This window comes from Oncorhynchus nerka, linkage group LG22 (genome assembly GCF_034236695.1).
Source record: "Oncorhynchus nerka isolate Pitt River linkage group LG22, Oner_Uvic_2.0, whole genome shotgun sequence".
Lineage (NCBI taxonomy): Eukaryota > Metazoa > Chordata > Actinopteri > Salmoniformes > Salmonidae > Oncorhynchus > Oncorhynchus nerka.
The window spans coordinates 760,371-775,370 of NC_088417.1; the positions used below are offsets into that span (position 1 = coordinate 760,371).

The 15,000-nt window shown below is 43.8% G+C and overlaps 1 protein-coding gene across 1 annotated transcript in view; it reads right to left on the reverse strand.

Annotated features, from left to right (window-relative positions):
- dlec1 (DLEC1 cilia and flagella associated protein) overlaps positions 1-15,000 on the reverse strand; it is a 160,916-nt gene that overhangs the window by 7,159 nt on the left and 138,757 nt on the right. Inside the window, exons 30-34 of the mRNA XM_065006861.1 lie at positions 14,782-14,916; positions 11,920-12,042; positions 11,743-11,837; positions 4,171-4,258; positions 3,679-3,888 (exon numbers count right to left, since the gene is read on the reverse strand). Coding sequence (XP_064862933.1) covers positions 3,679-3,888; positions 4,171-4,258; positions 11,743-11,837; positions 11,920-12,042; positions 14,782-14,916 — 651 coding nt within the window. The remainder of the gene's footprint in view (positions 1-3,678; positions 3,889-4,170; positions 4,259-11,742; positions 11,838-11,919; positions 12,043-14,781; positions 14,917-15,000) is intronic.

Consider the following 15,000-nt stretch of genomic DNA (forward strand, 5'->3'; position numbering starts at 1 on the left):
GTTTATACTGATATAGTTTATACTGATGTAGTTTATACTGATATAGTTTACACTGATATAGTTTATATATATAGTTTACACTGATATAGTTTATACTGATATAGTTTATACTGATGTAGTTTACACTGATATAGTTTATACTGATATAGTTTATACTGATGTAGTTTACACTGATCCAGTTTATACTGATATAGTTTATACTGATATAGTTTACACTGATATAGTTTATACTGATATAGTTTACACTGATATAGTTTATACTGATATAGTTTATACTGATATAGTTTATACTGCACAGCACCTTGATATGTCAGAAACACATCTATCTGCTGATGTGTTCTGGTGTATTGTTAGGTATCTACTGATGTGTTCTGGTGTATTGTTAGGTATCTACTGATGTGTTCTGGTGTATTGTTAGGTATATATCTACTGATGTGTTCTGGTGTATTGTTAGGTATCTACTACTGATGTGTTCTGGTGTATTGTTAGGTATCTACTACTGATGTGTTCTGGTGTATTGTTAGGTATCTATCTACTGATGTGTTCTGGTGTATTGTTAGGTATCTATCTACTGATGTGATCTGGTGTATTGTTAGGTATCTATCTACTGATGTGTTCTGGTGTATTGTTAGGTATCTATCTACTGATGTGTTCTGGTGTATTGTTAGGTATCTATCTACTGATGTGTTCTGGTGTATTGTTAGGTATCTACTACTGATGTGTTCTGGTGTATTGTTAGGTATCTACTACTGATGTGTTCTGGTGTATTGTTAGGTATCTACTGATGTGTTCTGGTGTATTGTTAGGTATCTACTGATGTGTTCTGGTGTATTGTTAGGTATCTACTGATGTGTTCTGGTGTATTGTTAGGTATCTACTGATGTGTTCTGGTGTATTGTTAGGTATCTATCTACTGATGTGTTCTGGTGTATTGTTAGGTATCTATCTACTGATGTGTTCTGGTGTATTGTTAGGTATCTACTACTGATGTGTTCTGGTGTATTGTTAGGTATCTACTACTGATGTGTTCTGGTGTATTGTTAGGTATCTACTACTGATGTGTTCTGGTGTATTGTTAGGTATCTACTGATGTGTTCTGGTGTATTGTTAGGTATCTACTACTGATGTGTTCTGGTGTATTGTTAGGTATCTACTACTGATGTGTTCTGGTGTATTGTTAGGTATCTACTGATGTGTTCTGGTGTATTGTTAGGTATCTACTGATGTGTTCTGGTGTATTGTTAGGTATCTATCTACTGATGTGTTCTGGTGTATTGTTAGGTATCTACTACTGATATGTTCTGGTGTATTGTTAGGTATCTACTACTGATGTGTTCTGGTGTATTGTTAGGTATCTACTACTGATGTGTTCTGGTGTATTGTTAGGTATCTACTACTGATGTGTTCTGGTGTATTGTTAGGTATCTATCTACTGATGTGTTCTGGTGTATTGTTAGGTATCTACTACTGATGTGTTCTGGTGTATTGTTAGGTATCTACTACTGATGTGTTCTGGTGTATTGTTAGGTATCTACTGATGTGTTCTGGTGTATTGTTAGGTATCTACTGATGTGTTCTGGTGTATTGTTAGGTATCTATCTACTGATGTGTTCTGGTGTATTGTTAGGTATCTACTACTGATGTGTTCTGGTGTATTGTTAGGTATCTACTGATGTGTTCTGGTGTATTGTTAGGTATCTATCTACTGATGTGTTCTGGTGTATTGTTAGGTATCTATCTGCTGATGTGTTCTGGTGTATTGTTAGGTATCTACTACTGATGTGTTCTGGTGTATTGTTAGGTATCTACTACTGATGTGTTCTGGTGTATTGTTAGATATCTACTACTGATGTGTTCTGGTGTATTGTTAGGTATCTATCTACTGATGTGTTCTGGTGTATTGTTAGGTATCTACTGATGTGTTCTGGTGTATTGTTAGGTATCTACTGATGTGTTCTGGTGTATTGTTAGGTATCTACTGATGTGTTCTGGTGTATTGTTAGGTATCTATCTACTGATGTGTTCTGGTGTATTGTTAGGTATCTATCTACTGATGTGTTCTGGTGTATTGTTAGGTATCTATCTACTGATGTGTTCTGGTGTATTGTTAGGTATCTACTACTGATGTGTTCTGGTGTATTGTTAGGTATCTACTACTGATGTGTTCTGGTGTATTGTTAGGTATCTATCTACTGATGTGTTCTGGTGTATTGTTAGGTATCTACTACTGATGTGTTCTGGTGTATTGTTAGGTATCTAGGTATCTACTGATGTGTTCTGGTGTATTGTTAGGTATCTACTACTGATGTGTTCTGGTGTATTGTTAGGTATCTACTGATGTGTTCTGGTGTATTGTTAGGTATCTATCTACTGATGTGTTCTGGTGTATTGTTAGGTATCTACTGATGTGTTCTGGTGTATTGTTAGGTATCTACTGATGTGTTCTGGTGTATTGTTAGGTATCTATCTACTGATGTGTTCTGGTGTATTGTTAGGTATCTACTACTGATGTGTTCTGGTGTATTGTTAGGTATCTACTGATGTGTTCTGGTGTATTGTTAGGTATCTACTACTGATGTGTTCTGGTGTATTGTTAGGTATCTACTGATGTGTTCTGGTGTATTGTTAGGTATCTACTGATGTGTTCTGGTGTATTGTTAGGTATCTACTGATGTGTTCTGGTGTATTGTTAGGTATCTACTACTGATGTGTTCTGGTGTATTGTTAGGTATCTACTACTGATGTGTTCTGGTGTATTGTTAGGTATCTACTACTGATGTGTTCTGGTGTATTGTTAGGTATCTACTACTGATGTGTTCTGGTGTATTGTTAGGTATCTATCTACTGATGTGTTCTGGTGTATTGTTAGGTATCTATCTACTGATGTGTTCTGGTGTATTGTTAGGTATCTACTGATGTGTTCTGGTGTATTGTTAGGTATCTATCTACTGATGTGTTCTGGTGTATTGTTAGGTATCTACTGATGTGTTCTGGTGTATTGTTAGGTATCTACTACTGATGTGTTCTGGTGTATTGTTAGGTATCTACTGATGTGTTCTGGTGTATTGTTAGGTATCTACTACTGATGTGTTCTGGTGTATTGTTAGGTATCTACTACTGATGTGTTCTGGTGTATTGTTAGGTATCTACTACTGATGTGTTCTGGTGTATTGTTAGGTATCTACTACTGATGTGTTCTGGTGTATTGTTAGGTATCTACTACTGATGTGTTCTGGTGTATTGTTAGGTATCTACTACTGATGTGTTCTGGTGTATTGTTAGGTATCTACTACTGATGTGTTCTGGTGTATTGTTAGGTATCTACTACTGATGTGTTCTGGTGTATTGTTAGGTATCTATCTACTGATGTGTTCTGGTGTATTGTTAGGTATCTACTGATGTGTTCTGGTGTATTGTTAGGTATCTACTACTGATGTGTTCTGGTGTATTGTTAGGTATCTACTGATGTGTTCTGGTGTATTGTTAGGTATCTACTACTGATGTGTTCTGGTGTATTGTTAGGTATCTACTGATGTGTTCTGGTGTATTGTTAGGTATCTATCTACTGATGTGTTCTGGTGTATTGTTAGGTATCTACTGATGTGTTCTGGTGTATTGTTAGGTACCTATCTACTGATGTGTTCTGGTGTATTGTTAGGTACCTATGTACTAACCTACCTGCTTGTTGTGTCGTGGCTGCAGCAGCAGTAGCTGGTTCTCCCCAGGTGGGAGGCTGTGGCTGGGGGAGGAGCAGCCGGCTGTCCCGGCACACCCTCTAGGCTGCAGTACAGAAAAGGGAGGCTGGGTGCTCAGCCTGAAACTCAGAGGCATCTCTGTACTGTTCTTCAACTGGAAGGTCCGTGTGACAGAACACTTCCTCTGGACCATCTGAGAAAACACAACATGGCAGAGAAGTTTCCCAATGACAACATATGTGCCTGTAAATGGAAGAAATGCAACAGAGAGAAAAATGTCCAGTGGTTAAAAAAGATGCTAAAAAAGAAGTATAAACACAGTAAAGTACAAAAAAACACTATTTTACTCAAAACCTTTTTCGTGCCCTTTAGTGTATTTTATACTTGGGATATCACTTTCCAACAGGAAAAGTTCAAAACCCCCTGGAGGACATATTTAAATATGTAGGTGGTTTGGCAGGTGTCTCAGACCCACCTCATTGTGTGGCTCGCCTTGTATTAAATCACTAGCCACAGCACAGAACTCCAGACACTCCTCTTCCTCCTCCATCTGCACTGACAGGCTAAAGAGGAACACAGCAAGTCACTGACAGGCTAAAGAGGAACACAGCAAGTCACTGACAGGCTAAAGAGGAACACAGCAAGTTACTGACAGGCTAAAGAGGAACACAGCAAGTTACTGACAGGCTAAAGAGGAACACAGCAAGTTACTGATAGGCTATGAGGAGGTCAGGAGAGGAACACACAGCAAGTCACTGACAGGCTATGAGGGAGTCAGAGGAACACAGCAAGTTACTGACAGGCTAAAGAGAAACACAGCAAGTCACTGACAGGCTATGAGGGAGTCAGAGGAACACAGCAAGTCACTGATAGGCTATGAGGAGGTCAGAGGAACACAGCAAGTCACTGATAGGCTATGAGGAGGTCAGAGGAACACAGCAAGTCACTGACAGGCTAAAGAGGAACACAGCAAGTCACTGACAGCCTAAAGAGGAACACAGCAAGTCACTGATAGGCTATGAGGGAGTCAGAGGAACACAGCAAGTCACTGATAGGCTATGAGGGAGTCAGAGGAACACAGCAAGTCACTGATAGGCTATGAGGGAGTCAGAGGAACACAGCAAGTCACTGATAGGCTATGAGGAGGTCAGAGGAACACAGCAAGTTACTGACAGGCTATGAGGGAGTCAGAGGAACACAGCAAGTCACTGACAGGCTATGAGGGAGTCAGAGGAACACAGCAAGTCACTGATAGGCTATGAGGGAGTCAGAGGAACACAGCAAGTCACTGATAGGTTATGAGGGAGTCAGGAGAGGAACACAGCAAGTCACTGACAGGCTAAAGAGGAACACAGCAAGTCACTGACAGGCTATGAGGGAGTCAGAGGAACACACAGCAAGTCACGGAGTCAGGAGAGGAACACAGCAAGGCACTGACAGACCAAAGAGATGAACATAGACAGTAAGTCCCTGACAGTGTCTTCACTGACATTTTCAACCTCTCTAGACCCACTCCAATTTGCATACTGCCCAAACTGATCCACAGATGATGCAATCTCAATCACACTCAAAACTGCCCTTTCCCACCTGGACAAAAGGAACACCTAAGTGAGAATGCTGTTCATTGACTACAGCTTGACATTCACATCAAATCAAATCAAATGTATTTGTCACATACACATGGTTAGCAGATGTTATTGGTTACATACACATGGTTAGCAGATGTTATTGGTTACATACACATGGTTAGCAGATGTTAATGGTCACATGGTCAGCAGATGTTAATGGTCACATGGTTAGCAGATGTTAATGGTCACATGGTCAGCAGATGTTAATGGTCACATGGTTAGCAGATGTTATTGGTCACATACACATGGTTAGCAGATGTTAATGTGAGTGTAGTGAAATGCTTGTGCTTCTAGTTCCGACCGTGCAGTAATATCTAACAAGTAATCTGACAATTCCCCAACAACTACCTAATAAACACAAGTGTAAAGGAATGAATAAGAATATGTACATAAAAATATATGGATGAGCGATGGCCGAACGGCATAGGCAAGATGGTATAGATGGTATAGAGTACAGTATATACATATGAGATGAGTAATGTAGGGTATGTAAACAAGATGCAGTAGATGGTATAGAGTACAGTATATACATATGAGATGAGTAATGTAGGGTATGTAAACATTATATAAAGTGACATTGTTTAAAGTGGCTAGTGATACATTTATTACATACATTTTTCCAGTATTAAAGTGGTTAGAGATGAGTCAGTATGTTGGCAGCAGCCACTCAATATTAGTGGTGGCTGTTCAACAGTCTGATGGCCTTGAGATAGAAGCTGTTCAACAGTCTGATGGCCTTGAGATAGAAGCTGTTTTTCAGTCTCTTGGTCCCAGCTTTGATGCACCTGTACTGACCTCGCCTTCTGGATGATAGCGGGGTGAACAGGCAGTGGATCGGGTGGTTGTTGTCCTTGATGATATTTTTGGCCTTCCTGTAACATCAGGTGGTGTAGGTGTCCTGGATTGCAGGTAGTTTGCCCCCGGTGAGGCGTTGTGCAGACCTCACTACCCTCTGGAAAGCCTTATGGTTGTGGGCGGAGCAGTTGCCGTACCAGGTGGTGATACAGCCCGACAGGATGCTCTCGATTGTGCATCTGTAAAAGTTTGTGAGTGTTTTTGGTGACAAGCCAAATTTCTTCAGCCTCCTGAGGTTGAAGAGGCGCTGCTGCGCCTTCTTCAACATGCTGTCTGTGTGGGTGGACCATTTCAGTTTGTCCGTGATGTGTACGCTGAGGAACTTTACACCTTCTCCACTACTGTCCCGTCGATGTGGACAGGGGGCTGCTCCCTCTGCTATTTCCTGAAGTCCACAATCATCTCCTTTGTTTTGTTGATGTTGAGTGTGAGGTTATTTCCCTGACACCACACTCTGAGGGACCTCACCTCCTCCCTGTAGGCCGTCTCATCGTTGTTGGTAATAAAACCTACCACTGTAGTGTTGTCTGCAAACTTGATGATTGAGTTGGAGGCGTGCATGGCCACGCAGTCATGGGGGAACAGGGAGTACAGGCGAGGGCTGAGAACGCACCCTTGTGGAGCCCCAGTGTTGAGGATCAGCGGGGTGAAGATTTTGTTACCTACCCCCACCACCTGGGGGTGGCCCGTCAGAAAGTCCAGGACCCAGTTGCACATGGCGGGGTCGAGACCCATGGTCTCAAGCTTAATGACGAGTTTGGAGGGTACTATGGTGTTAAATGCTGAGCTGTAGTCGATGAACAGCATTCTCACATAGGTATTCCTCTTGTCCAGATGGGTTAAGGCAGTGTGCAATGTGATTGCGTCGTCTGTGGACCTGTTGGGGCGGTAAGCAAATGGGAGTGGGTCTAGGGTGTCAGGTAGAGTGGAGGTGATATGGTCCTTGACTAGTCTCTCAAAGCACTTCATGATGACGGAAGTGAGTGCAACGGGCCGATAGTCATTTAGGTCAGTTACCTTCGCTATCTTGGGAACAAGAACAATGGTGGCCCTCTTGAAGCATGTGGGAACAGCAGACTTGGATAAGGATTGATTGAATATGTCCATAAACACACCAGCCAGCTGGTCTGCGCATGTTCTGAGGATACGGCTGGGGATGCTGTCTGGGCCGGCTGCCATCAATCCATGGTTTCTTGTTGGGGAATGTTTTAATAGACACTGATGCACTTGCTAATAAACTTGGTCACCGAATCAGCGAATTCATCTATGTTATTGTCCAACGCTATGCGGAACATATCCCAGTCCACGTGATTGAAGCAATCTTGAAGCGTGGAATCCGATTGGTCGGACCAGCGTTGAACAGACCTGAGCACGGGCGCTTCCTGTTTTAGTTTCTGTCTATAGGCTGGGTGCATCAAAATGGAGTCGTGGTCAGATTTTCCGAAAGGAGGGCGGGGGAGGGCTTTATATGCATCGCGGAAGTTAGAATAACAATGATCCAAGGTTTTGCCAGCCCGGGTCGCGCATTCGATATGCTGATAAAATTTAGGGAGCCTTGTTTTCAGATTAGCCGTGTTAAAATCCCCAGCTATAATAAATGCAGCCTCAGGATATGTGGTTTCCAGTTTACATAGAGTCAAATTAAGTTATTTCAGGGCCATCGATGTGTCTGCTTGGGGGGGATATTCACGACTGTGATTATGATCGAAGAGAATTCTCTTGGTAGATAATGCGGTTGGCATTTGATTGTGAGGAATTCTATGTCAGGTGAACAAAAGGACTTCTGTATGTTGTTATGATCACACTATGTCTCGTTAATCATAAGGCATACCCCCCCCACCCTTCTTCTATGTCTCGTTAATCATAAGGCATACCCCCCCCCACCCTTCTTCTTACCAGAGAGATGTTTGTTTCTGTCGGCGCGATGCGTGAAGAAGCCAGGTGGCTGTACTGACTCTGATGACGTATCCAGAGTGAGCCATGTTTCTGTGAAACAAAGAACGTTACAGTCTCTGATGTCTCTCTGGAAGGCAACCCTTGCTCGGATTTCATCAACCTTGTTGTCAAGAGACTGGACATTGGTGAGTAGTAAACTCGGGAGCGGTGCGCGATGTGCCCGTCTACGGAGCCTGACCAGAAGACCGCTCCTTCTGCCCCTTCTGCGGCGCCGTTGTTTTGGGTCGCCGGCTGGGGTCCGATCCATTGTCCTGGGTGGTGGACCAAACAGGGGATCCGCCTCGGGAAAGTCGTATATGTAATAAATACATTGTATGTTATAAAACCTAATATTTCCTGGGGTAACAATGTAAAAAATAACACATAAAAAACTAAATACGGCATAGTTTCCTAGGAACGCGAAGCGAGGCGGCCATCTCTGTCGGCGCCGGAAGTGCCCTCAAAGCTCATCAATAAGCTAAGGACCCTGGAACTAAACACCTCCCTCTGCAACTGGATCCTGGACTTCCTGACGGGCCGCCCCCAGGTGGTAAGGGTAGGTAGCAACACATTCGCCACGCTGATCCTTAACATGGGGGCCCTTCAGGGGTGCGTGCTCAGTCCCCTCCTGTACTCCCTGTTCACACATGACTGCACGGCCAGGCACGACTCCAACACCATCAATAAGTTTGCAGATGACACAACAGTGGTAGGCCTGATCACCGACAATGATGAGACAGCCTATAGGGAGGTGGTCAGAGACCTGGCCGTGTGGTGCCAGGACATCAACCTCTCCCTCAACGTGATCAAAACTAAGGAGATGATTGTGGACCACAGGAAAAAGAAGACCGAGCACGCCCCCATTCTCATCAACGGGGCTGCAGTGGAGCAGGTTGAAAGCTTCAAGTTCATTAGAGTCCACATCACCAACAAACTAACATGGTCCAAGCACACCAAGACAGTCATAAAGAAGGCACGACAAAACCTATTCCCCCTCAGGAGACTGAAAAGATTTGGCATGGGTCCTCAGATCCTCAAAAGGTTCTACAGCTGCACCATCGAGAGCATCCTGGTTGCATCACTGCCTGGTATGGCAACTGCTCGGCCCCCGACCGCAAGGCACTACAGAGGGTAGTGTGAATGGCCCAGTACATCACTGGGGAAAGCTTCCTGCCATCCAGGACCTCTATACCAGGCAGTGTCAGAGGAAGGCCCTAAAAATGGTCAAAGTCTCCAGCCACCCTAGTCATAGACTGTTCTCTCTGCTAGTGCATGGCAAGCGGTACCGGAGCGCCAAGTCTAGGTCCAAGAGGCTTCTAAACAGCTTCTACCCCCAAGCCATGAGACTCCTGAACACCTAATCAAATGGCTACTCAAACGATCTTTTACACAGCTGCTACTCTCTGTTGTCATCTATGCATAGTCGCTTTAATAACTCTACCTTCATGTACATATTACCTCAACTAACCAGTGCCCCCACATATTGACTCTTTACCGGTACCCCCCTGTATATGGTCTCGCTACTGTTATTTTACTGCTGCTCTTTAATTTTTTTAACTGCATTGTTGGTTAGGGGTTCGTAAGTAAGCATTTCACTCTGAGGTCTACACCTGTTGTAGTCGGCGCATGTGACTAACAAAATGTGATTTGATTTGACCGGCTAAAGAGATGAACACAGACAGGAAGTCACTGACAGGCTGAAGAGATGAACACAGACAGGAAGTCACTGACAGGCTGAAGAGATGAACACAGACAGTAAGTCACTGACAGGCTGAAGAGATGAACACAGACAGGAAGTCACTGACAGGCTGAAGAGATGAACACAGACAGACCACCTGCTCTACAATTTCATACATTCAGTTGGTTTATAGAACAGCTGGTTTACAGAACAGTTGGTTTACAGAACAGCTAGGTTTACAGAACAGCTAGGTTTACAGAACAGCTGGTTCACAGAACAGCTGGTTTACAGAACAGCTAGGTTTACAGACCCTATCTGTTCTGCTACACATTGGGATAGTTTTCGCGGACGCCGATTAAGCCAAGTCCTGGACTAAAAGGAGGCTCAATGGAGAATCTCCATTGAAAGAACAGTGGCTTTGCGAAAGTATTCACCCCCCTTGGCATTTTACCTAATTTGTTGCCTATCAATCTGGAATTAAAATAGATTTTTGAGGGGTTTGTATCATTTGATTTACACAACACTTTGAAGATGCAAAATCTTTTTTTTAATTGTGAAACAAACAAAAAATAAGACAAAGTCAATACTTTGTAGAGGCACCTTTTGAAGCATTTACAGCTGCATGTCTTTTGGGGTATGTCTCTATAAGCTTGGCACATTTAATGGCAAAACTGCTCCAGCTCCTTCAAGTTGGATGGGCTCTGCTGGTGTACAGCAATATTTAAGCCATACCACAGATTCTCAATTGGATTGAGGTCTGGGCTTTGACTAGGCCATTCCAAGACATTTAAATGTTTCCCCTTAAACCACTTTACTGTTGCTTTAGCAGTATGCTTAGGGCCATTGTCCTGCTGGAAGGTGAACCTCCGTCCCAGTCTCAAAGACTGAAATAGGTTTCCTCAAGAATTTCCCTGTATTTAGATCCATCTATCATTCCTTCAATTCCAACCAGTTTCTCAGTCCCTGCCGATAAAAAACATCCCAACAGCATGATACTGCCACCACCATGCTTCACTGTGGGGATAGGGTTCTCGGGAGGATGAGAGGTGTTGGGTTTGCTCCAGACATAGCGTTTTCCTTGATGGCCAAAAACCTCAATTTTAGTCTCATCTGACCAGAGTACCTTCTTGTATGTGTATGGGGAGTCTCCCACATGCCTTTGGGCACCAAACATGTTTTCTTATTTTTTCTTAAAGCATTGGCTTTTTCTGGCCACTCTTCCGTAAAGCCCAGCTCTGTGGAGTGTACGGCTTAAAGTGGTCCTATGGACCAGCTCCTTCAGGGTTATATTTGGGGGTTATATTTGGTCTCTTTGTTGCCTCTCTGATTAATGCCCTCCTTGCCTGGTCCATGAGTTTGGCTCTCTCTTGGCAGGTTTGTTGTGGTGGCATATTCTTTCCATTTTGTAATAACGGATTTAATGGTGCTCCGTAGGATTTTCAAAGTTTAGGGGATTTATTTATGACCCAACCCTGGTCTGTACTTCTCCACAACTTTGTCCCTGACCTGTTTGGAGAGAGTGATCTTCATGGTGGTCTTCATGGTGCCGCTTGCTTGGTGGTTCCCTTTTCTTAGTGGTGTTGCAGACTCTGGGGCCTTTCAGAACAGGTGTATATATACTGAGATCATGTGACACTTAGATTGCACACAGGTGGACTTTATTTAACAAATTATGAAAAGAGGGTGAATACATTTGCACCAACCAATTTTCTTTTTATAATGAATTTAGAATTTTTTGGAACAAGTAATTTTTTAAATTTCACTTCACCAATTTGGACTTTTTTGTGTATGTCCATTACATGAAATCCCCCCCAAAATCCATGTACATTACAGGTTGTAATGCAACAAAATAGTAAAAACGCCAAGGGGGATGAATACTTTTGCAAGACACTGTACGTTTTAGTCTTGGAAACCACCCAATTAAGCATAATGGTCAATAGTGGTTTCTTACACGGCAGGTCTGACGGAGGCCTGGAGGTCCAATCTGAGAGGTTCCAGATCCTGACCCTGAGCCCTTTGAACCTTACCTGGGATACAGGACGACACCTGGAAAGACACACATGTGAGTACCAAACATAACATGGTGACAGAATCATGGCACATCAAATTTGGAAGGGAACCATATTACCTTGGAGTCAAGGCTCATGAAGCCCAAAGCGAAGGATACACAGGCAGCATTAGAGGTCAGTTCTGACAGGGTCAGGGGAGTGAAGGAGACGTGGATGGTGCTGCTGCCCCCTGCTGGGACATTCTGGAATAACAACAAGGTTATAAGACTGGTCAACATACCTGTTTTCCCGTCTACTGTATACAGCACAGTTAACGTGATGGTCTCTTAAAGATGGACATACTATCTGTTGTGGGGTGATACAGTATGGGTAGTCTGCTGTAGAGTGATGCTGTATGTGTAGTCTGCTGTGTGTACTATCTGTTGTAGAGTGATGCAGTATGGGTAGTCTGCTGTAGAGTGATGCAGTATGGGTAGTCTGCTACTTCTGGCCCTTCTTTGGACACTGTGTTAACAACCCTCCAGATGAGCTTCAATGCCATACAACTCTCCTTCCGTGACCTCCAACTGCTCTTAAATGCTAGTAAAACTAAGTGCATGCTTTTCAACCGTTTGCTGCCTGCACCCGCCGGCCCGGCCCGACTAGCATCACTACCTTGGACGGTTCTGACCTAGAATATGTGGACAACTATAAATACCTAGGTGTCTGGTTAGACTGTAAACTCTCCTTCCAGACTCACATTAAACATCTCCAATTCAAAATTAAATCTAGAATCGGCTTCCTATTTCGCAACAAAGCCTCCTTCACTCATGCTGCCAAACATACCCTCGTAAAACTGACTATCCTACCGATCCTTGACTTTGGCGATGTCATTTACAAAATAGCCTCTGACACTCTACTCAGCAAATTGGATGCAGTCTATCACAGTGCCATCCATTTTGTCACCAAAGCCCCATATACTACCCACCACTGTGACCTGTATGCTCTCGTTGGTTGGCCCTCGCTTCATACTCGTCGCCAAACCCATTGGCTCCAGGTCATCTACAAGTCTCTGCTAGGTAAAGTCCCGCCTTATCTAAGCTCACTGGTCACCAGAGCAACACCCACCCATAGCACGCTCTCCAGCAGGTATATCTCACTGGTCACCCCCAAAGTCAACTCCTGCTTTTGGCCGCCGTTCCTTCAAGTTCTCTGCTGCCAATGACTGGAACAAATTGCAAAAATCTCTGAAGCTGGAGACTCATATCTCCCTCACTAACTTTAAGCACCAGCTGTCAGAGCATCTTTCCGATCACTGTACCTGTACACAGCCCATCTATTATTTTAATTAACATTTTTTTACTCTACCTGCACATCATCATCTGCAAATCTATCACTCCAGTGTTAATGCTAAATTATAATTATTTCACCTCTATGGCCTATTTATTGCCTACCTCCCTAGTCATATACATTTGCACACACTGTATATCAATTGTGTTATTGACTGTATGTTTGTTTTACTCCATGTGTAACTCTGTGTTGTTTGTGTCGCACTGCTTTGCTTTATCTTGGCCAGGTCGCAGTTGTAAATGAGAACTTGTTCTCAACTGGCCTACCTGGTTAAATAAAGGTGAAATAAAAAAATACAATAAAATTCACATCGATGGGACTCACTCATGACTGCACAGCCAGGCACGACTCCAACACAATCATTAAGTTTGCCGATGACACAACAGTCAACACCGACGAGACAGCCTATAGGGAGGAGGTCAGAGACCTGGCCGTGTGGTGCCAGGACAACAATCTCTCCCTCAACGTGATCAAGACAAAGGAGATGATTGTGGACTACAGAAAAAGGCGGGCCGAACAGGCCCCCATTCTCATTGACGGGCTGTAGTGGAGCGAGTCCAGAGTTTCACATTCCTTGGTGTCAATATCACCAACACACTATCATGGTCCAAACACACCAAGACAGTTGTGAAGAGGGCACGACAACACCTTTTCCCCCTCAGGAGACAGAAAAGATTTGACATGTGTCCCCAGATACTCAAAAAGTTCTCCAGCTGCACCATCGAGAGCATCCTGACCAGTTGCATCACCGCCTGGTATGGCAACTGCTCGGCATCTGACCGTAAGGTGCTATAGCGGGTAGTGCGTACGGCCCAGTACATTACTGGGGCCAAGCTTCCTGCCATCCAGGACCTCTATATTAGGCGGTGTCAGAGGAAGGCCCAAAAAATAGTCAAAGACTCCAGTCACCCAAGTCATAGACTTTTTTCTCTACTACCACACGGCAAGCAATGCCGGAGCGCCAAGTCTAGGTCCAAAAGGCTCCTTAATAGTTTCTACCCCCAAGCCATAAGACTGCTGAACAATTTATTAAATGGCCACCCGGACTATTTACACAGATCAGTTAGTCGGCAATCGCCTGCACTGTTGGCTGCAATGTCAAACAAGCCCTCCATCTGCTGTGGAGTGATGCAGTATGGGTAGTATGCTATATGTACTATCTGCTGTGGAGTGATGCACTATGGGTAGTATGCTATAAGTACTATCTGCTGTGGAGTGATGCAGTATGGGTAGTATGCTATATGTACTATCTGCTGTGGAGTGATGCAGTATGGGTAGTATGCTATACGTACTATCTGCTGTGGAGTGATGCAGTATGGGTAGTATGCTATATGTACTATCTGCTGTGGAGTGATGCAGTATGGGTAGTATGCTATACGTACTATCTGCTGTGGAGTGATGCAGTATGGGTAGTATGCTATATGTACTATCTGCTGTGGAGTGATGCAGTATGGGTAGTATGCTATAAGGACTATCTGCTGTGGAGTGATGCAGTATGGGTAGTATGTTATATGTACTATCTGCTGTGGAGTGATGCAGTATGGGTAGTATGCTATACCTACTATCTGCTGTGGAGTGATGCAGTATGGGTAGTATGCTATACGTACTATCTGCTGTGGAGTGATGCAGTATGGGTAGTATGCTATACGTACTATCTGCTGTGGAGTGATGCAGTATGGGTAGTCGGAGGCGTTGCCTTCATGCGGCCTGATGAAGACAGAGAAGAGCCTCTTCTGAGGAGACGCAGAGTGGACAGATCCTTCCTCCTCCTTCTCCTCCTCAAGGTCCTACAGGTGAGAAGGAACAACCATTGATACATACTTATGTAATGGTATCCGCAGCCACAACAGAATGCTTATCACAGTGACAAC